We start from the raw sequence: 23,728 nt of genomic DNA, 5'->3' as shown, positions 1-23,728 counted from the left end.
AAAACCCTTGCTAATGGACAGAGCAATTTGTTTTATATTATTCTACACTACACATTATATGATACTAATACTGAATAATCCTATTTTATTTTTAAATTTTAGTATTAAAAGCTAATTATATTTTTTGCTTTAGCTTACTTCATTAGAAATGTCTACATATTTATATACAGCAATCTAACTTTTTTTAAAAATTCACTAAATCAAGTTCCAATAAGTTTATTTTTTTTTAATATCTGGTAAATTAAAAAAAGAAAATAATTCAAATATTTAATTGAAATGTTTCTGAAAATACACTAATAAAAGATTACTTACAACCTTGGTCAAAAGAAGTGTTTATTGTTGTTGTTTTTTAAGTAACTTTGAAAAAAGCGAAGACCAAGTGGCAATCATCTATACTAATAAAAGAGTAATAGACAAATTGGTCAGGACGCCCTCATACTAAAGACTGAACAGCAGGCTGCGCAGGTCAGTAAGGCCGGCAGGGAGGTTAGTGAGGGATGACCAAACAACTGAATAGCAGGCTTCGTGGGGCAACCAGGCTAGCAGGGGGGTTAGTGAGGGACAACCTAATGATTGAACAGCAGGCTGCATCGGGCGACCAGGCCAGCAGGGGGGCAGTTGGGGGCAACCAGACCAGAAAGAGGGGCAGATGGGGGCAACCAGGCCGGCAGGGGGGACAGTGAGGGGCGACCAAGCCAGCAGGGGAGGCAGTTACGGGCAACCAACTGGAGGGAAGGGACAGTTGGGAGGTCAGTGGGAAGGGGCTGTTGGGGGCGACCAGGCTGGCGGGGGGCAGGGAGTGGGGCATTCAGGGACAATCAGGCAGGCAGGCAGACAAGTGGTTAGGAGCCAGCTATCCTGGATTGTGAGAGGGATGTCCGATTGCCTGTTTAGGTCCAATCCCGGGGATTAGGCCTAAACTGGCAATTGGACATTCCTTAAGGAGTCCCGGGTTGGAGAGGGTGCAGGCTGCAGGCTGGGCTGAGGTGGACACCCCCTGCCCCCGGGAAGGGAAGGGAGTTCTAATTGCCAGCCAGGCCTAGGGACCCTACCTGTGCACATATTTCGTGCACCAGGCCATAAGTATTCCCATAAAAAATAATCTTGAAAACAATACTTTCATTTCTAAATTCTATAATATTATATAATTAAATTTTACCCTATTAGCACTACAAAACAAAAAATTAATAGATCTGTAGTAAAACTGATCATTTAACACTTTAAGCACAAAAAATTAGTCACATTGTTTTGCCATTTTATATTCATACTAAAGGCCCAGTGCCCAAAATTCATGCATGGGGGTTGGGGGTGTCCCTCAGCCCAGCCTGCATCCTCACCAATCTTGGACCCTTTGAGGGATGTCCGACCACCTGTTTAGGCCCGATCCCATTGGATCAGGAGGTCAGACATCCTTCTCACAATCCAGGACTATTGGCTCCCAACTGCTCACCTGCCTCTGCCTAATTGCCCCTAACCACTCACCTGCCTCTGACTAATTGCCCCTAACCACTCAGCTGCCTCTGCCTAATTGCCCCTAACTGCTTCTGCCTGCCAGCCTGATCACCCCTTAACCACTCCACTGCAAGCCTGATCAATGCCTAACTGCTCCCCGGTGGCCTGATTGCCCCTAATTGCCCTCCCCTGCTAGCCTGGTCCCCCCTAACTGACCTCCCTGCTGGCCTGATTGCCCACATCTGCCCTTTCCTGCAGGCCTGGTCCTCCCCCCCAACTGTCCTCCCCTAGAGGCCTGGTGCCCCCAATTGCCCTCCCCTGCTGGCCTAGTCACTCCTAACTGCCCTCCCCTGCAGGCCTGGTCCCCCCAACTGCCCACAACTGCCATCCCCTGCCAGCCATCTTCTGGTGGCCATCTTGTGTCCACATGAAAGCAGCCATCTTTGAACACATGGGGGTGGCCATCTGTGTCTTGGATTGATGGTCAATTTGCATATTACTCTTTTATTAGATAGGATTGAAATAAATTTAAAAACAAAGACAAATAATTAAAATAATTAAAATCACATTGGTGTCCATATAAAATGTAAGCACATTATTAAATCGAGTAAGTGGAAATTTTTGTCAAATAAAATGGCAATATTTTAATTGCTCATATTCGTATGCAAGATGGAATTTTTCAAGAGTCCCTCTTATTTTTTTTAATTATGTTTTTATTTATTTAGGAAAGGGAGAGGGATAAAGAGATAAGAAACATTAATGATAAGGGAGAATATCATTGATCAGCTGCCTCCTACACATCTCACACTTAGGATTCAGCCCACAACAAGGGCATGTGCCCAGACCAGGAATCAAACCATGACTTCCTAATTCATAGATCAACGCTCAACCACTGAGCCACACCAAAAGTATCCCTCTTACTTTTTAAAATAAATTTATTTCTTACCATTACTTCAATTAACAGGGTTATTGATCTGAACAAAGCAACTCAATTATCCCGAGGGAAAACCTTTCCTTACCTATCACACAGGGGAGTACTTCGCCCTTTGGAAATCTGTTCCATTTTATAATTATAGGCCAGAATAAACAGATTACGTTGAAAACTACTCATTTCATTTACTTTATTCATGACATTTTTATAGATTCGATCCATGATTTCCTAGATGTATAAAAATTAATATAGTTAATGATGTTATCGGGTGCCTTACACATATTAAAATCTTCACATTAAATTAATAGTATGTCAATATGGAGATATTTCAAAAGATATATCCCATCAGGAATACATTTTTAAGATATGGCCAAAATTAGTTTAAAAATGAGATTTCTGTGAAAGTAACTTTTAATAGCAAATATTTAAGTAGATGTTCATTAATAGTAAAAAGAGAAAAGGCATTTGGGCTGTAATATATCATTACTGATTTTTTATATTGCTTTTTATCATCTCATTTATTCTCAACTAAAAACTGAACTCATTAAGTAAATAAACAACTATAGGAAATGATTTTAGTTATAGAATACCACATTCTTCGCTCTCAAGAGGACCTTGGGTTATTTTGGCTGGTTTTGTCTTCCAATGCTGCACCTAGGAAATTTTCCTTGTCTGCGCTATATTTTGCTTGCTAGGCCTATTACTACTATGAAATATGCTTTAATGACTTTAAATAGTTTTTCCTCTACAATTTCAAATTATATTGAATTTTTACATGAACTGAAAATTTAATGCAAGATAGTACTAAGAAAACAATATACTTAAATTCCAAAATCGCCGGTCATTTGTTTGATTTTGGAATAACTATGTAATTATACTTAGACATAAGCATTCAGATATCTGATCATAATTCCCAACACTTTTAAACAAAATCAGAAAGCCACATAAGACTTACATACGGAGAGAAAAATCATTGTGTCTCAATTTCATTAACCTTATTTTCAGGCCCCTCCCATTCAAAGTGGCACCAACTTCTCAGCCATTTTTTTGGTGTCTAGGCTAGACTTTCCTGAGGACCCAGGAGGTAATTACACTACTTGCTTAAAAGGAGGTGATCTTAACTCTTCTCTCCTATCTCCTGTCTCCTGCTGAGCTTCAGGTTTCTACAAATAGCAAACAAACCTCATTAAAAGAATTTGAACAAGAAGCTATCTAGAGAAAGGCACTGATATGATAATAAAGACGGACTATATCCATAGAGCTTCAAGTGATACAAAAAAATCAATGAGGATAAACCCTACATGACCTCCTCAACCACAGTATCTTTCCCACTGGCATTTATGTCTGTACCTGGTGACACTTCTTGAGAACTCAATACTAATTAGTGGTCAGCTCTTACCGGAACAGCTGCCATCAGTGTTGGCTTCAAGATGGACGTATCCCCTTTGCTTCCTTTTTTTATTTTTGAAGACTAGAGAGAGAGAAAATGATCTATATGTAGTGATTCTTATTTTAAAATTCAATGAAATACTTAAATTAAAAACATTATAAATTCATCATTTTAACTTATTTATAACCTAAAAAGCAAGTGCTTATTTAAAATGAATTGTCATCTTCACAATATAGTGCCAAACTGTCCGGGGAAATGTGTTAAAAATGACTGATATTTTTGTATCTCAAGTCACAGACACTTAATTTACCTGATCTGCTAACGTTTGTGGTGAAGAGTAACCAATGCGACACCCGTGAGAAAGACAGACAAGCTCCGCACTCAATTCTAACACGTGGGCCAGAGGCAAATAGCCAATGTAAACATCTTCCTCTCTGAAAGAAAAGGGAGATGGAAGAAGAAACGGTCAGGTGCGCTCTCTCTGAAAGGGACTACAGTGGGAGCAAGCTGGAGAAGGCACATGGGAAGGCCCTCAGGGCATCAATTTGACTCTACAAGTGGTATTGTGTGAGAGGAGAGCCAGGGAGGCTTACAGTAACAGACATAAACACTGGCTTGCCCCGCATTTCCTCGCTAAGACATACCCCAGGCGTGGAATCCTTTCCGCCATCCCCGTGATGCCAGCAATGATGTTGCTATGGGAGATCATGACCCCCTTGGGAAGTCCTGTGGACCCGCTTGTGTACATGATTACTGCAATATCTGAGGGCGCCGGTGCGCTCTGAGGTTTGTTTTCTGTATTGGAGAAAAACACATACACAAGACGCTTCTAAGAAATCTAGCCAAAACATTGATTTTTTTTTTTTTATAATAATGTGTTTATTAACTCAATTCAACAATTATTCATTGTAATCACACAGATCAAGTCCCGGCACGTAAGAAACATATAGTCTGTTGGGATGGACTAACATATAAATCTATCATATAATAAAAGCTGTGAAGAAAAATAAAGACAAGTAAAGCCATTTAGATTAAAAAAAAAGTCAGGAGAGGCCTTTCTGGGACTAATATTTTAGTAAAGACCTGAAGAAAGAGAAAGAGCTGGAACCAGTTTGGCTCAGTGGGTAGAGCATCAGCCTGCGGACTGAAAGGTCCCAGGTTCGATTCCGGTCAAGAGCATGTACGTTGGTGTTGGGCACATCCCCAGTAAGAGGTGTGCAGGAGGCAGAAGATCGATGTTTCTAACTTTCTATCCCTCTCCCTTCCTCTCTGAAAAATCAATAAAATGTATTTTAAATGTTTTAAAAAAATAATAAAACATTAAAAAAAAAAAAAAGTGAGAAAGAGCCAGGAAAACCCTGAGAGTGGGAGATTGTTTCAAGTAGAAAATAAGCAGGTACAAAGGCCCCGAGATACGAATGTACTTGGCATAGTAAGTACAGAGCAGTAGGAAGTGTGGTGGGGAGGAACGAGCAAGAGAAAAGTAGCAGGAAGGAAGGGGAAGCAGTAGGCGGGCCCACACCATGTAGAGCCTTCAAGGCTGCGCTAGGACTTAGGATTTCACTTGGGGGGAAAGCAATGTTGCTTTGTCATCATCCTGGACAAGGATCGCTTTAGCTGCTATGTGGCTAACTTAAGAAAGGCAAGGAAGGAGGTAGGAACATAAAAGTCTATTCCATATATGAAACTAAAAATTAGGGTTGGGTGAACAAGGGTACCTAGACATTTGCTAAAAATGTTCTCTGCTTCACAGTGGTAAGTTAACTTGGCTACACTCAGAATTCTGGATTAAGGACAATGTCCTCCATTTGACAAATCTAAGGACAGCAGCCAACATCCTACAGAGGTGACAGGGTAGACCAAGAGAAGTGGATTGTGGGTGCCTTAGTTAATGATCTGTGGGATTCCTAAGTAAGCAGGGGGGAAATTTCAACATGTTCCCAAGTGAACCCTTCTTCTCTTGCCTGCAGACACTTTTTTCAACAATTGTTCTCATTCAGGTCCTCACTCCCTAATCTACATCCACATCTTCATCCCACTTCTTGGAACTTCCTCTCTGAGGTGACATCTGCTAAGGCAATGGTCCCCTTGACACCTATTTGAGAGAAGGAAATCCTGGAGTCACTGTGCCTAGGTGTGCTAGTTGGAGGATAAAAAGATGTCCCCTCTGGAAAAGGTACAGTTGGAACAGAGTAAAAGGAGGGATCTGGGTTTAGCAATCTTTTAATACTCACAAATAATTGTTCCACAGAGGTCACGTTTAATGCATTATTTATAAAACTAACTTTAAACCATCTAAAATTACCAGAAAAAGGAAACGGAAAAATTATACAAAGTAAAACATGTTTAAAACTAAATTCAAATAAATATTATTTTTAGAACTAGATTACTGCTTGCATTTTCCCTTACACCTTTCTTGAAAGAATAGATGGAAGTATACCCAGAGTGATCTTAATCCCAGAGAAACCGTCTAGAAATTATTCTGGAAAGCGGGGTCCCTGCAGAGCACACAGACGGGACAGGGAGCTGCGACATACCCGTGCTCGTCTTGGCCCCCAGAGCCTGCACTGCGGCCATGGTGTGCACGATGACGCCCTTGGGGAACTCGGACCAGGCAGGCGGCTTACCATTGACAGTGATGATGTGCCGCAGGCGTGGAGCTAAAGAAACTATGTCCTGGAAACACACAAGTTTTCACCATGTTCATTATTCTTCATGAAGTAGCTTAGCAAGTGGTCCAGATCACAAGGAAAGCAGTTTACCATATTCAATGAATTATTAACTTCTTGCCTCAAAATACAGGGGGGTAGTAGGAATACCCCTTTTTCTGGTGGAAAAATATTGGTCTGAAATTTAAATCACTATTCTTGAGCACCAGATTTACTGGTATCTCTGCTCTTTGGTAAAACCCTGATCAACAAAGTTACTTCCTCACAAAACAGGCAGGTAAACACAGGCAGCCTAAGCTGCAGGGGAGCCAATCCCCTTATGTAATAAGAGGCTAACAGATGCAGAGGAAGGGGAAAGAATGGCACTCACTTATAAACTTGCGTATTTTTTTAATCAGAAATTATTTTTTAATGGGGAGTTATCTACAATAGAAATTAAACAAACCCATTTTTCCTGTAGTTTTCATAAAGTCTCTTTTCCCTTTAAAAAACTCTCAAAACTCATAATAACTCAATGCTTCAGAAATAAAATTATCAGTTTAAAAAGCCCTTCAAAATTAAAATTTAATTAAAAATAAACTAGAAAATAGATGAGCACAATAAAGAAAGGTTTATAAACTCCACCTTAGATAGGGGAATATTAAAAAATTTTTAACTCTCTTGCACTAGTTATAAGTATATATGAAATCCACTTGTTCTTTACTAAAGGAATAAAATTATATTCCTATAAGTTTATAAAGATAAGGGTTTTAAAGATCATAAAAGAACTAAACATCAACAATAGAGCTCATGACACTGAAAATTCAAAAGTATCGGGCAGATATTAAAACAACTCCAGTCCTCACCTTCAACTTTGTTTGCAAGAGTTCTTTACTAGTAATGATGTTGGTCACCTCTGTTTCATTTAGTCCATGAACAATTGCCGGACCTCCTAGTGTCGCATACAACGTAACAACTATAGGGAAAGGAAGGGCAAAAAGTCAATACGTGAATATTTCAAGGGTATACTAAACGTAGGTAAAGCCTTTGAAAGTGTACATAAATCAGAAGGGAGCATACTGAACCCTCCATCATTAGGTCCATAGTTTATGATCTAACTGTAATGTTTTCCAAAATTCTTAGTATGCTAATTAACATTATGCCTACTTAGCCTATCCTAATTTCCCCCAAAGTTTTCAATATTTTAAAATTTAAGACTATTTAGTTTTATTTTGTTTCACCTATAGATGTTACTATGGGACTGTCATATTGGGAAGTAGTCATATCTTACTTCTAAAATGTCAAATCTCAGATGTTAACTACTTGGTACTAAAATATGAAAAATATATATCAATTAAGATAATACACTGTCAGATTTAACTTATTACATGTTACAGTAATAGCATGAACAAGTGTCAGTACTGCTTATCCCAAAGCAAAAAAATCTAAAGAAAAACATTCTTTAAAATATTGAAATTAAATAATATGGTGGATTTTTCATTACTTTCTGCTTACCCGTATTTTCCAGCATATAAGACGACCTTTGAAATGAAAAAAAGTCAACTGAAAATCGGGGGCAAAAGACCAAAATTGCACAAAAATTACCTGCAGATCTTGACGGCAAAGTAAGTCTTTCCTTTGAAGTGGGGGGTAGTCTTATACAGCGAATATAGGCCTAAGCCTATGTTTTAACTGTAAAATTAGGGGGTCGTCTTATACGCCGGAAAATACGGTAACTCAATAGAGTAAGACTTAATGTGACTTCAAGAAATTATTATTTTCAACCTTCTCAAAAGAAACACTTTATAAACCTAAACCTGTGAAAATAAAAAGGTGTAACAATTTAAAAGGGAAAAAATAGTGAAGGCCTTTATAGTAAGAAATCTAGTAAAAGTACCTTTTCTGTTTTATCTAGAACAGAGGGGTGAGGAATCTTTTTCCTGCCAGGAGCCATTTGGATAGTTTTAACATCATTCTCAGGGCCATACAAAATTATCAACTTAAAAATTAGTCTGCTATATTTGTTTAGCCATTTAATTAACTCACCCCTAATACCTTGGCAGGACCAGACCAAATGATTTCTCAGGCCTGATATGGCCAGCAGGCCAGACATTCCCCAATCCTAATCTAAAGGATAAGATGATGTCCATACTTAATATCACATTTTGGCACCAAGAACTCTCAATTGAGCTTCCAAGACTACCTCACAGACTGAGGCATCATGAATACTACTCAAACACAATATAAAAATTATCTATTGTTTAGCCTAGCACCTGGATTTGAGCATAGTAAGTAAAGGGAAACTGCTACCTCTGATAGAAGTTGCCTAACAAAATGATGCTCCCTTCAAAGGGGAAATCTTGAGATGATAGCAGTGTATAGACACGGCTCATTATACCCAGACAGTCCCCTATTAGTAGATTCAAGTCCACTTACTATAGTGACTGCACCAATTATTCCACAACTAGTTCCTTTTCCCAAAAACAGAACAGTAATTTTAGTAACAAATTCTCCACCGACTGAATGCAAGGTGAAAAATAACATCAAAATTTTACTCGTAAGAGTGAAATATTTATAATAAAAGTCAGTATATCTCTCCCACAATAATGTAGGTCCACTCTTCCAGAAGACAAGAAAAAGAAAGCCCACGTACGCTGAAAGTTATACATAAAGCACGCCTGTGCAGCAATCATCCACTCGGCCCTGGTTTCACAGAAGATAGCAATGTTGGTCTTTGGTTTCTGACCCAACACCTGTAAGCCATTTCCAAAATTCAAAGCTCTAACGTAGACATCTTCATAGGAGAGCCAATTATAGTGTCCAAGAATAACCTGGTAAAACAAACAAAAACCATACAAATAGCTTTCAATATAACCAAAACATTAGTTTCTAGAAAGCCAGGATGTGTTCCAAATTTTGACAAGTCAGAAAGTTATGCTTGCATGTAATTAAGCTATTTTTTAACAAAAAGTTTCAAGTGAAAAATCTGTTTTGAAAATTAGCTATTTTGTGATATCTTCTATAACAATTCAAATTTTATGCTAAATCTTTAACTATTTTTTTGTGAGGAGGTGGTGGTGTTTTTTGTTTTCAAAAATATTCAGGGTTTGACAGGATCTTAAACTCACATTTGTGGCTCAAGGGTCATATACTAATAATTCACTTATAGATTTTATTTACTTAAAGGATTTGGCTAATAATTTAAAATTTAGCCTAGTATCAAACATTACTGACACCAAAATTTTACTTTCTCTTTACTTATGAATTCCTGGATTCAATATCAGATGGTAAAATACAATACACAAAAAGAAAACTGGCCAGACCCAGGCTAAGAAAAATGTTTATGATGGTTCAATTTGAATGGCTGTATCTGACACTGGATAAGCGAAGTGAACAGGTTTGGACCAGAATGCTCACTGGCACTGCCAGACATTCAATATTTCATCTGTGCTTTCCAGAAGTTCAGGTAACATTGAACCTACATTAGTTACAATCTCCTTTTAAATCTAGTTTTTATCTTTAGGTTAGATCACACAATAAATCCCCAACTACATGCAAACTGATTTAAATTAAAAGCGCCTTTCACTGCAAAAAATATAGTTCTCAAATACGGCTTTGTCATCAATATGTCACACACCTGAAAACCATCAAACCATATTCATTTTAAAAAATGCATACAACATTTAAAGAGATTTTCAGAAATAAGATGGAGATAAAAATTGAAAAAGGATAAATGCTGCCCTCTAGTGTCCTATTCCATAATAAACTTAAGAAATAGTTATTTTGATGGATAACACACTGTGTTTAAAATACTTATGTAATGTTAGTGGTCCCAAACTCTCACCTTGCTCTTCACCCCCACAACATGTGCAGCATGGGGAGCTCCAAAACTTCAAAAGGAGCTCTGTGGGGGTGAAAAGACAGATGAGAATTGGGCCAAAACATGCAGGAACTGGATTGCAATTAAGAATTTTACACTCTAAAGATAAGCATGAGCTACCTCCTAGCTACTCCCAGATTCAAGAATCTAAATGTCTAGTGTTTAAGTGTCAGAGAATATATGTATTCCAAAAAGGCATCCTGTATAATAAAAGCCTAATATGCTAAGTGTCCAGTTATCCCTTCAACCAATCAAAGCATAATATGCTAATGATATGCTAAGGCCGCTCAACCGCACACTATGATGTGCACTGACCACCAGGGGGCAGGCAGTCAATGGGTAGAGCAGTTGCTCTGATCAACAGGGAGCAGACACTCCAACCAGTAGGTTAGCTTGCTGCTGGGGTCCAGCCAATCGGGACTGAGCGAGATGGGCCAGACATGCCCTGGAGCCATCCCGAGGTCCCTCCCCGGCTGGCTAACCTCCTTCATCCCTCCCTAGCCCCATTCATGCACTGGTGGGGTCCCTCAACCTGGCCTGTGCCCTCTCTCAATCCAGGACCCTGCAGGGGATGTCCGAGAGCCGGTTTCAGCCCAATTCCGCAGGCCAAGCTAAGGAATTCATGCACTGGGCCTCTAGTCACATATATAGTCCAAATAAGAAAAGCCATATGATGGTGCCATCTTGTGGCAAAGAAATCAAATCATGAGTTTAATGCAAGTATAACAAAATCTGACTTTCATTTAATTCTTTAAAACACTGAATCTTCCAGTAGTCACCTTTCCCATAAATGTTACATTTTAGAGGACCTCATAATTTTGCCTGACTTGTGCTGGAACAGTTTCTAACCCTAATTTTGTCCCTATGGTGAGCCCAGCCTGACATTAAGTTTATTTATTCCTTGCCTATACTTCTGACAACTGCTAATCCAGAATCATAGATCTCACCACTTCCCTAGCATCTTCATTTTCTCATCCTCTGCCACCCCTCTCCACTTCCAGGTGATGATACTTCACTGAGAAATTTGAAATTAAACAGAAACTCCCTTAACTACCTACCACCAAGTTCAATAACCTTCACCATCTGTCCCCCAGGTGTTACAATGGCTGAAGTGTCCCTGACAAAAGCCAAACTCACAAGGACTGTGCTACGAAGAGCTTCCCAAATTTCTACGTCCATTCCTGACCACCCCTAGTCCATCTCTCCCCCTGAACTAATGAATCCCAACTAAGCAACCCGCTTCCATTCTTATTCCTCTACAACCCATTCTCACTACAGTCATTAGTGTTATTGTTTTTTAAATATATAAATCAGCTTATTGCTCTGTTTAGTTCTCCACAGAGTTTCCCCTATCTGGTAAAAATGTAGTCCAAAACCTTACCTGGTCTAAAGGCCCTAAGGGACCTAGCAGTCCAGGCTTCCCTGTGCTCATTTCCAGCCCTCCTCCCTGACTCCCTTCCAGTAAATACAACTTTGTTCTTTCTGTCCTTCAAAACTGGCTGGGCCAGGGCGGGAACTAGGATAAGGCACAGCGCCTGGGGCACAGAATTCAAGGGCACACACCCCCTGGGTCTGTCCCTCTTCTCTGTAAACTTAAGGGGAGGATTAAGATTATCCATATAGTAACTTCCCTCCCTCACATTTAATTGGCTGGATTTTTATTCCATGACAGTGTAATTATCAATGTTATCATTCACACTAGCACTGCCTGGAACGTAAGAACTTAATTTACTTTGTTCAGGAACATATGAGGTTAGATGTTTGATAATGCTAATAATGAGTTTCCCTTATCTCAAAAGAAAACAATAAAAATAAATGAAGATAACATACATAACATTCTATAAATAACCATTCAGGACCTTGAAATAACCATTCAGGATCTTGAAGAATGAGCCAGTCTTGTCTGGGTCACTGAGAGCCTAACCCCTATAGTCACCAGGACTTTTTTTTTTACTATAACCATTTAGAAAAGAAATGTTTCAAAATTATGTACTTTCCTGCCTCCTTAGCAAAGTACAGCTGGCTTCAGTTAACCTTTCTCTCTGCAAATAAAGATCATTATAAACAAACTAGAGGTCTGGTACACGAATTCATGCACATTAAAAGAAAATTAATTAGAAGAAATATTTTAATATCGCTATTCACCCTTTCTCTGTAATAGAAGTGTCAACCAAATTCTCAATCGACAATGACAGATCAAAACACACATGTGATTGGCACCAGCGAGAGCTTTATATGTATATCGCACATGCACTAGTCAACTTAGCCTTTTATATATATAAAATAAACTTGCTTAATTAGACCCGCTCTCTAATTTAGTTCAACTTTTTCCAGCCCAATGAAGCACCCCAATTTCTCTTTCAGGTGATTGTCAGGAACACAGTAGTAACATGAAGCAAATTATTATTGTAGATTGCACAGGAAGAACAAAGGGTAAAATATTTAACTGCAGCAGTATTTGACTATATTCTGCGCAGTGAGAAAATCTGAAATCATTTCTTACTTTTCAGTCAGGTCCAGTTTCTAAACTTTTTAAATCTCCATTTTCCAGCTAATGAAAATAAGATTCCACCGAGTCTCCTATCTACCTACTCCAGGGCTTCTGTGAGGACCAAACGTGATGAGGCTCTGGAAAATGCTTCATAGACATTTGGTTAAAGTGTAAAATGTTTGCACCTGGCTATGAAGCAAGTCATGTTCCTGGGCTGAATTGGCTTACTCAACTCTTACAGTAACTCTAGACATAGTTACTATTATTATTGCTATTTTACATAGCAGAGGATTGAGGCACAGAGATAATATAAATCTCAAAATCACCCAGCTATTAGTAACAGGATGAGAATCTGATCCAGGCAGCCTCTCCCAGGACCCAAGTACTAAATCACACTGCTTTGCCTGCACTAGAGAAGAGAGCTGGGATGTGACTGGGTAGAGGAAAGGTGAGCTGCTCACAGAAGACTGCCTCAGCAGCTGTGTGAGTGGATCAGAACAGGGATAAGAATGATTTATTTTTGTTTTCTTTTGAGATAAGAGTCTCATTATTAGCATTATCAAATATCTAAACTCATATGTTCCTGAACTTAAGCACAAGCCAAGTTTTAAAGAGAGGGGAGGAATATAAAGGGGGAGGATCACATTTCTGCTTTTTTCCCCTTGAGCCATTTGGTTTGAGTGGTACCTTTAACAAAGGGGCTGATAGAGGGGAACAAGTATGAAACGATGAACTAAGAGTTCTGGTCTAGGAGAGTAATGTACTAGTAATAACCAAACCACAAACACTGGCCACTGCATAGATTAATTATGATGTTAATGTCCTATAACTCAGAAAATGAGTATCATGCACTATGTAAACAAGGTAAAAAATGTGACTGCAGCAAGAAATGAGACAAAAGTAGGCATTGAGAATGAGGAAAAGAAAGCAAAGTCAACCCCCAAAAACAAAAATAAGAACTTCTATTATCTTTTTGGGTAAATTAGAGGGGATGTCATAGTGAAATCTCTCTGTAAGCACACTGATTATATAATTCCTTATTTTCTTCTCTCTAATGTGTATAAAATACAAGAAAAAAATGAGGTGGTGGTGGTGGTGGTGGTTAGATCACCATGTCTGAACCAGCCTTGTGCTCTATTCTGTTATTCTTTGTGACTTTGTTCTATTTCAGGTACACATACTTTAGAGGTGTTCTGGAGATCTAACAGTTTCACTGTTCATTTCAAAAGATGCTGGAACAAAGTATTTGGTGCTAGGAAGTCTGCACTCAGGAGATGCTGACACATCCCAGATGTTTAGCTGTGTGACAGTCTCATAAAACCGCAGGACATTTAAAATGTAAGACAACAGTCCTGAAAGAACTTGCCAAGCCTCTGCTTCTTTGCTGCTGTCTTTCTACTTGTGCCCCTAGAAAGAGGCCTGTCTTGATGACGCTGATGCCCACCTCATTGTGGGCAAAGTTAGAGCAGAATCATCACACTGCCTATGTTCTTCCCTTACCTCCTCACTTGTAGCTCAAATACTTTAAGGATAAGATGGAAACAAAGCTTCTGATCATTAATTGGAAATAAAGGTTTGAGTATCTTTGCCTCAAACATATCAGATATACTCTAGGATTAATTCCCAAAGCTCAACCCCTCAAAACGGAGAGGAAACATTTAGATATTGCTACCTCATTAGCTCCCTTCTCCTAATTAAAGATTGTCTTCAAATATGGAAACTATGAAATGAAGACACACTTCCTCAAAAGATATATCTGCACACCCTGCTGGCAAATAAATGCCCCGCGTAGAAGCCACATGGCCTGCACAACTCCACTCTTATATCAGCTGCAAACGGTCCCCTTTTCACTGTTCCTGCTGCAATACAATGGGTGCATATGAGACCAAGAGGGAGAAAGAAGCCTACCTTGTTTAACGTGCAGTGGGAACACCAACTGTCCAGTCTGCAGACCTGCCCACAGCTGGCACTCAGACCGACAGAAAGCAGCCTTAGCACAGCACCCTTTCCCACTGAGGAATGCTAACAGAAAATATCAGCCTCATCTATTATCCACAAAACCTAAATATTAATTCACTTTCTAATGAGCCTAATCTCAAACAAGAAAATATAATAGGATTTCTGTACCAGAGTTTATTTCAAGACTTCTGAAAAAGTTTGATGAATCGCAAATAAAGCAAGACAGCCTGGGTTCCAATTCTAGCTTCACCCCTTGCTAGCTGTAATGTCTGTGGGTAGGTTACTCAATCTATCTGTGCATCCCTGTTGTCATCTAAAGAAAGTCTGATAACACTAACTCATAGAGCTATTGTAAGTTTCACCTAGATTGATATATGTAAAGCTCTTACAACAGCCTTGCTTCAAAGAAATGCTAATAAATACCAGCCATGATCATTATCTCCATATTACAAATAAAGAAACTGAGGCAAATTTGCTAAATAACTCTTCCAAAGTCATATACCTAGCTAGTAAGTAAAAAAGCTGAGATTTAAACCTGTACTCTGGATCTAGAGTCCAGATTCTTAACCCCTATGTTATACTGCCTCTAGGATGTCTTATCCCCTGCTTCAAATCAATAATGGCAGGTTCTTCTGTATTTGTGAAAAGAAATTCTTAAAATCCATGCAACTACCACAACCCAAGGACAAGATATGATAAGTGTCCAATGGAAGCTACATTCAAATCACAGTCAGCAGGTGCCACCCTAAAACTTAGAGCAGTGTTTCCCAAAGTGTGGTACGTGTACCCCCAGGGGTATGGGAAGAGTTTGGTGGGGGTACGCATTGCACCAGAGTTTGGTGGGGATATGCACTGCACCGTGCTTAGCTGCGCCTAATACATCCATTTTTTTTCTTTTGACGAGAGGTACTCAGCATTACGAAAATTATAGAAAGGGTACACATATGTCAAAAGTTTGGGAAACACTGACTTAGAGCAATCTCAAGCACACAGAGGTGCTTCTGGAACTGCCAGGAGTTTGGGGTTTCATACCCAAAACTGCCCTAGACATTTTATCCCAAACCTTGGTAGACAAGTGCCCCACACCAGCAAGAGTTCTTAATGCCCTGCCGAAACCGGTTTGGCTCAGTGGTAGAGCGTCGGTCTGTGGACTGAAAGGTCCCGGGTTCGATTCCGGTCAAGGGCATGTACCTAGGTTGCGGGCACATCCCCGGTAGGGGGTGTGCAAGAGGCAGCTGGTCGATGTTTCTCTCTCATCGACGTTTCTAGCTCTCTCTCTCCCTTCCTCCTGTGAAATATCAATAAAATATATTTTTAAAAAAAAAGAGTTCTTAATGCCTTTATGAAAATTCAGGACAAATCGGTGCTGGCAATTACGAAGAGGTTAGAACAGTCTAGCCCCCTTCCTACCCTCTCTCCTGTCATGTCAGCAAATTGCGATAGAAGTAGGCCAGGCTTGTCCCTTGCCACCACTTCTAAAAGTTCATCTTGTGCATAGAATATCAAAGGCAACAAAAGATCACCTTACCTTTTTAAAAACTTTTCCATTTGGTTGTATTTCATCTTCCTCATTTAAAACTTCACGTGTTCCCAAGAGTCTTTTGTCCTTAAACTTGTTTTTGGCATACATAAAAACTTTATCTAGTGTATCACAGCCAGGGTATAATACTGAGGCCAAGCCATCCATACTGTTAACAGATCTGTAGGCAGACTCGGGTTTTGAATTTACAGGCTTTGCTTTAATTTGTTTTGATTTTTCTTGTCTTAACTCAGACAAAAAATAATATGGAATGTATGTTAAAATAGTATAAAGTGATATGATAAAATGTATTAAACATAAAAGAATGGGGTGGATGGTCTGTTTTAGCTTCATGGTTGATGGCTTTGAAGATTCGTGGTTATTCATAAGTGCTCAAAATGTAGAAGTAACAGATTTCCGTAAGAATCTAGAAGGAAGAGAAAAAAAATTAGTTCAAAATCATTTTAAATAACTTTAAAAAAAAATTCTTATTAGATAGGCAAGTGAAGATTTTTTCGCCCCCATCAATCAGCTGCTAGTGCACTGACCGCAGTCAAGTTCTACCCATGTTTGATATCTGTGAGCCTCGTCTGTATTGTATCTACTAACAATGGAGTTACCACAGAAAAGTCTTCACACCATCCTGAAGAAAGGCAGCTTTTCCAAACTAACCCCAAGTATCCACAAACATTTCCCAGTGGCCAGAAGGGAGTAAACTAGAAGACCTACAAATGAATTGGAGACCAAAACTGAACCCATTTCGCCAAAACTGGTTTGGCTTAGTGGTAGAGCGTCGGTCTGCGGACTGAAGGGTCCCAGGTTCGATTCCGGTCAAGGGCATGTACAATGGTTGCGGGCACATCCCCGGTAGGGGGTGTGCAGGAGGCAGTTGGTCGATGTTTCTCTCTCATCAATGCTTCTAGCTCTCTATCCCTCTCCCTTCCTCTCTGTAAGAAAAATCAATAAAATATATTTTTTTAAAAAAAATAATAATAATAAAAAGAAACTGAACCCATTTCCTGTCATTACATTGAGGATGGCAGCACTTTGCATATTCCTCATAACCTCCTCTCCTGGCCTAGAGGAACTCCTGTTAGTCTCTGCTCCCACTCTCTCACTCTAGACAGCAAAAAGCAACTGGAGTTAGCAAATATGAAATTCACTTCCCAAAGTGGTTGGTTCTAGATACTTTCCAATTTAGACAGTTTAAAATGTGAAGCAAGAAAGCAATAAACTTTGGTCATTTTATACAGTGCATTCATCAGATTTATTGAGATACTATTCTAAGTACAAGGAATGCAACAGTGAACAAAAGTCTTAGCCCCTTTCCTCATGAATCCTACATAGTCATTAGGAGAGGTAATAAATACACTATGTAGCACCCAGGATCGGCTGTGTCCTCTGCAGAGCAACAGGATGCACACTATAGAAAAGATCAACTTCTCTGAAATAGGCCAGCCAAGTTATTAAACAAATAAACAAGCAAACTTCACCACAAGAAGCTGTAAAAAAGGGGAGGGAATCAATTCAAAATTGCTATAAAGCATGTAAAATAGCCAGTTTAAGTCAAATGTCTGATTTTTGCAGACAAAACATTAGAACAGCTATTATAATAAATTTGTTCAAAGAACAAAAGGACATGATGCTTAAAAAATTAAGTGTAACTCTGCAGTTTTACAAGACAAGGACACCTCCAAATCTGCCCACGCACAGCTGGTAAGAAGCGAAGACTCCCAACTGACCAAAGCTCTGCTCACCAAGCGGAGCTGTTCCCTGACAATGTAGTGAGCAGTACTTTGGAGAATGAGTCCAGAGAACCAGGGGTTTTGCCATGGGCATGGGGAACCACTGAAGGTTTCTGTAAAGGAAAATGGCACAATGAAAACAAAGGTCCTGCCACTTCCTGGCATCAGAGCTGCAAGAACAGATGCACTTTAGGAATCCAGGAGAACGATATTATCTCATGAAATTTAATTTTGTATGTTGCATTTTGAATTATAAAATAATCTTGTGATTAAAAAAATTTTTATCTACAGATTACATAATTACAACATATAGAAAATTCTACGGGGCTTCTGGTCAAGATGGCAATGAACTAATGAACTACTTCAGGGTAAAAAACACTTATGTCTGTAATTTTATATCACAACATTTCAGTTAAAAAATGTAAATCAAACATGGCAAAATATTAATACTTATTTAACTTAAGTGGCAAGTATATAAAAACTCAATATATTATTCTCTCTACTTTCCTGTATGGTTTCCTTTAAAATAAAAAAGGTTTTAAAATGCCCCTACCCAAAAAAAGAAAATCCTAAGTAATGCACTAAAAAACTAATAAAGAGTTCAGCAAATGTTGCAAGATATGAGTATACAAAAATCAATTGTATTTCTGTGCACTAGCAATGAACATTCAGAATATGAAGTTAAGAGAAGAATTACATTTACAATATTTAGGATTAGATATAACAAAAAGCACAAGATTTGTGCTGTGAAAACCACAAAAATTGTTTAAAGATACTAAAGATGTAAATAAATAGAAAAACATCCTGTTTAAGGATCGTAAGACAATATTGTTTAAATGGCTACATTCTTCAAATGTTGTAGGTTCAACACAATCCTTATCAAAATCTTTGCAAGCCTTTATACAGGAATCTGTAAGCTAATCCAGAAATTCACATGGAAATTCAAAATAGCCTGAACAGCCAAAATTTAATCTTGAAAAAGAACAAAGCAGAATTCAAAACTTACTATAAAGCAGTAATAATCAAGACAGTCTGGCACCAGCAAAAGAACAGACAATATAGGTCAATGGAATAGAACTGAGGGTCAAAAATAAACCCTTATATCATGAACAACTGATTTGCAACAACATGACAAGATAATTCAATAGTGAAAGAACAGTCTTTTCAACAGATGGTGCTGAAACAACTGAATAGCTGGATATAAAACAACAAAGATAGACTCCTATCTTATACCATACAGAAAATTAACAAAACAGATTATATAAGACCTATAACTATAACACTAAGAACTGATCACTAACTACTAAATGTAAACACCTCAGGAAGAGGATAGTGAAAGGTAGAAGCTAGTTCTGGAATTTTCTGAGTCTTCTTAAACCAAATAGCAACTTATGATCTAAAAGGTTGAGGGAAAGGAAGAGAGAAAATGGAGATTTTGAAGAGATAACACTACAAAATTTGGAAGAGCACCAAAAGTAGGAGGTGCTCAAAAAACAATCAGCCACTCCAGTAGAGAAGGGTGGGGATGAGGAGGAAATGAGAGCAGGTGTTTAAGGCCCTGATTTGTCAAGTTCAAATTGTATGGCCTCTGAGGCTAGGGAAGAAACTTAGTTTGTATTCCAGTGTACACAAAGGCACAGTTTAGAAAGTAAGTTTATACAGGGGATAGCTAACCTGAAGGTAGCAGAAACTGGAAGCAAGGAAATTAGATTTTAAAATAGCTGAGATAATCCTTTCTTCCTAGACCAGGAGGCTAGGGTGGTGTGACGTGGAGCCAGCAGCTGCAATCGATGCCCACTGCCTGATGTCCCAGAAGATGGCAATGGTGGCAGCTGTTCCTCCAGCCCTTCCCAACAACTGAAATCTTTCTGCTTACTATAGCGAAGATCTTCTGTTCTGAACGAAATAGTCACAAATTAGACAGCAGCAGTGAAAGACTGGAAAATCTGATCATCTTTTCCTTCACGTTCCCAATCCAGTTAAGAAAGTCTCCTCCATCCCAGGCTAAACGTATGGTAACCTATATTTTTCATAGTATTTGCAAAATTTTTACATTTACATATTCAATCAATATAGTTTACTTATCTAAATTGTGTAAGGGAGAAAGCTAACCTTTTCTTTCAGATGAACTGCCTAAAGCCATTTATTCAATAAGCTACCCTTTTCTCAATTAGCCAAAATGTCACCTTCAGTAAATTTCCCACTTACATTAGAATCCGTTTCTGGACACTATTCCATTTCTTGGATCTATTTGTCAACTGCTTTGCTAATACCATGTTTCCCCGAAAATAAGACATCCTCCGAAAATAAAACCTACTTACAGGTTTCCTTCTGAGTGAAATATAAGGCATCCCCCCGAAAATAAGGCTCTCCCTAGGAGTCACAAGAAATTCATCAGGAAATTCAGGAATTGGATTGTTATGATGATGTTCCAGAAGATGATGACATGATTGTCATTGAATAAATGAGTAAATTCTTGATACTGTAGGATTCACAGTTTGTCTGGTTTGTGTTGGCAACTACTGTATTACTGTACCGTATACAGGTAATAAATTGCCTTTATTTTCATTTAACAATAAATGTGTACCGTATTCTTCTTCATGGAAAAATAAGACATCCCCTGAAAATAAGACCTAGCGCATCTTTGGGAGCAAAAATTAATATAAGACACTGTCTTATTTTCGGGGAAACAGGGTAGTTATCAGTATAGCTGGATGGGTATAAAGTTCTGTTTCATGCAGTTTCAAAGCCGACAAGTACTTGTTTTATTTAAATGCTTTATATGATCTACTGAAGGTACTATTAGTTGCAACACTGGTTTAACTGCATATAAAAAAATGTTCAATAAACTTGCTCCTTTTAGAACTCTGGCAGTAAGTTCTGGGTCTGCTGCTGCCCCACCTCCACTTACTCATCATGTAACATGGAACAAAGTCCCTGAACACCCCAGCTTCAGGGTCACTGTAAAACTGGGTTATAATAAACACCAAATAAAACTCCCTTAGGAGCAAACAAGGAAAGCAGGTGAAAGCACTCTACTTAAACTATAATATACAATGTATGTTTTAATAGTACTTAAAATTTTGTTGTTCATACCAAACTATACATACTAATATTTTTCTTTTCTCTTACTTCTTACGCCGGCCAATAAATACTAAAGTCAATTCAACTATACTCTTACTGAGAGGTCAGGGTCTAAAGACAAACAGACTGGTTATCTGTTCAAATCAAGGGAAATTATGAGAAAGTTACCTGTGTCACTTTGCCATAACACCTTATTCCCATGTCAAAAGCTACTGGAGAAGTACATGGACTATGTTAAGAAAAGATAGGCAAATGCAGTCCTCTGTCTAGGGAAGGAAAAGGTCACAAAAGGTTGACCATGATGAATTGACTGGATCCATATATTTCTGGCCAAGGAATCAAGGAGAGGGAACTATAGGCAGTTATAACAGTATCTCTAAAAAGACAGAGATATTCAAGAACAGGGCAATTCAAGACAACACTAAGTACTATAATAGATTGATAAATGACCCCAAAGGACCTAGAAATATTGTTTTTTGGGGGGTAAAGGGTCATTGAAGGTGTGATTAAATTAAGGATTTTGAGATGAGGAAGCAATTTTGGATTATCTGGTGGGCCCTAAATGTCATCACAAGTGTCCTTACAAGATGGAGGCAAAGGGAGATTTGACACACTCAGAGGAGAAGGCGATATGAAGAGGGGTTTGAAGATGCTGGCCTGGAAGGCTACAGGATACCACCGATGCAGCAGTCACAGAAGCCAATGCAATGATGAGAAAAAAATATGAGTATGCATATTGAAAAAAAGGAACATAAAATCATCATTTACAGATAATTGGCTGTCAAAAAAAGAAAAATTCAGCCAAAACCGATTTGGCTTAGTGGATGGAGCATCGGTCTGCGGTCTGGAAGGTCCCAGGTTCGATTCCAGTCAAGGGCATATACATTGGTTGCGGGCACATCCCTGGTAGGGGGCATGCAGGAGGCGGCTGGTCGATGTTTCTCTCTCATCAATGTTTCTAGCTCTCTATCCCTATCCCTTCCTCTCTGTAAAAAAAAATATATATATCAATAAAATATATGTTTTAAAAGAAAAATTTAAAAGGACCACCTGAAAATTATCCAACTACAGAAAAAATTCACTAAGATATCTTGATATTAAGTACATGATAAAAATTTGTACCGTAATTGGAAAACAAAAAGGAAAAATTTCTTAGTCACAATAACAAAAGGAACTTTAATCATTTAATGTTTAAATTTACTGTTTAACATTTAACATTTACTGTTTAACATTTAATGTTTAAATTTACTGTTAAACATTTAGTGTTTAAACATTTAATGTACACATCTTAAACATGTGTGTATTATACACACACACACTCATACATATATACATTGCTACAAAAAGAAACTAAAATGCCTGCAAATATGGAAAGACAGACTAGTTCCTGGATAGAAAGGATAAATATAATTCCATCAAAATTAACCTCCTTAAACCAAATACAATCCCAATCACAAAACCTTACTAGGATTTGGTTACCTGTTTGTTTTGTATGAGTAATTGTTTTGTCTGAATAATTGATACATGAACCCCAAAGTCTATCGAGAAGAAAACATCTTTAAGACTAGCTAATAAAATTTGGAACAAGAATTAGTGCATACTTGCCCAGGAGCTACACAGATTGTCAAAGTAACCTTGAACTTCCAAGACTCAGCTGCAGCCTCTACGGGAAGTACTCCTTGGTCCCACAGACAAGAGCTAAATGGATCCCTGTGTGCTCTGATTCCTCCCTCCACTCCTGCCTCACACACAGAGCCATGAAAGAGCACAGAAGAAATCGCAAGTACCTTGACATAGCTGAAAGACAGGAAATACGGGGGGGATTTAGAAATGCAAATGGAATATAGAAACATGTTGTAGATAGAATGAGATAGGTTTTTAAGCAAGGCATTTAACCAAATTTATTTTTTAAGAATGATTACTTGGGTCACCACAGAAAAGAAACTAAAAAGGATTCCAGATATGTAGTAATTACAAGAACACAAGAGAAGAATGAAAAGGTCCAGAGTTTATGGCAGTAGTTACAGGAGCAGAAGGAGCAACTGTAGAGACTTTTCTGAAATAAGACAATAGGATAAAGGAGGTGTGAATATTAATCTTAGAAAGTTAATGTCAACATTTCTGACAAGAGGTATAAGAAATACAGGAGAAAGAACAGAAACCTATGAGAGTGTAGGGGGATTGGCTATTAAGTGTATATAGCTCTGTCAAGAATAGAGTTAGGATACTGTCAGAAATGCAGGTCTAAAGATGTAGACAGAGCTAAAGATGTAGATTTTAGAGTTATCACTGATTCTCTCCATAATAGAGTCAAAACCAGAAAATCTCTCAAAAATAATAAGAGTATGAACTATGTGGGCCATTTACACATGGATTTTTCAATAAATACATGGGTTATTCAAAGATACAGTATTGTAAATTTATTTTCTCTTCCTAATTTTCTTTTCTCTAGCCTCCTTTTTGTAAAAATACATTATATAATACATATAACATACAAAACATATGTTAATCAACTGTTTATATTACTGGTAAGACTTCTGGTTAATGGTAGGTTACTGGTAGTTGTTTTGAAGAAGTCAAAAGTTTTCTGAGGATTTTCAACTATACCCTTAACCCACTCCCTGCCAAG

The 23,728-nt window shown here is 38.3% G+C and overlaps 1 protein-coding gene across 5 annotated transcripts in view; it reads right to left on the bottom strand.

Annotated features, from left to right (window-relative positions):
• ACSL3 (acyl-CoA synthetase long chain family member 3) overlaps positions 1-23,728 on the bottom strand; it is a 45,516-nt gene that overhangs the window by 10,810 nt on the left and 10,978 nt on the right. For 3 of the 5 annotated variants that reach the window (XR_004984841.2, XM_045575717.1, XM_036420927.2), the window contains exons 2-9: positions 16,280-16,697; positions 9,075-9,252; positions 7,288-7,397; positions 6,311-6,449; positions 4,418-4,568; positions 4,084-4,207; positions 3,783-3,854; positions 2,472-2,611 (exon numbers count right to left, since the gene is read on the bottom strand). Coding sequence is in view for 4 of the 5 variants with exons in the window: in XM_045575717.1 (XP_045431673.1) it covers positions 2,472-2,611; positions 3,783-3,854; positions 4,084-4,207; positions 4,418-4,568; positions 6,311-6,449; positions 7,288-7,397; positions 9,075-9,252; positions 16,280-16,657 (1,292 nt within the window). In the remaining variant the exon portion in view is untranslated. Of the gene's footprint in view, positions 1-2,471; positions 2,612-3,782; positions 3,855-4,083; positions 4,208-4,417; positions 4,569-6,310; positions 6,450-7,287; positions 7,398-9,074; positions 9,253-16,279; positions 16,698-18,027; positions 18,129-23,728 lie in introns of those variants that run through there. The other 2 variants (XM_036420928.1, XM_036420929.2) reach the window with 2 other exon arrangements.

This window comes from Pipistrellus kuhlii, unplaced genomic scaffold (assembly GCF_014108245.1).
Source record: "Pipistrellus kuhlii isolate mPipKuh1 unplaced genomic scaffold, mPipKuh1.p scaffold_m20_p_7, whole genome shotgun sequence".
NCBI classification, from domain to species: Eukaryota; Metazoa; Chordata; class Mammalia; order Chiroptera; family Vespertilionidae; genus Pipistrellus; species Pipistrellus kuhlii.
Note: the sequence above shows the minus strand (reverse complement) of the source record. Positions and strands in the feature narration are given on the sequence as shown.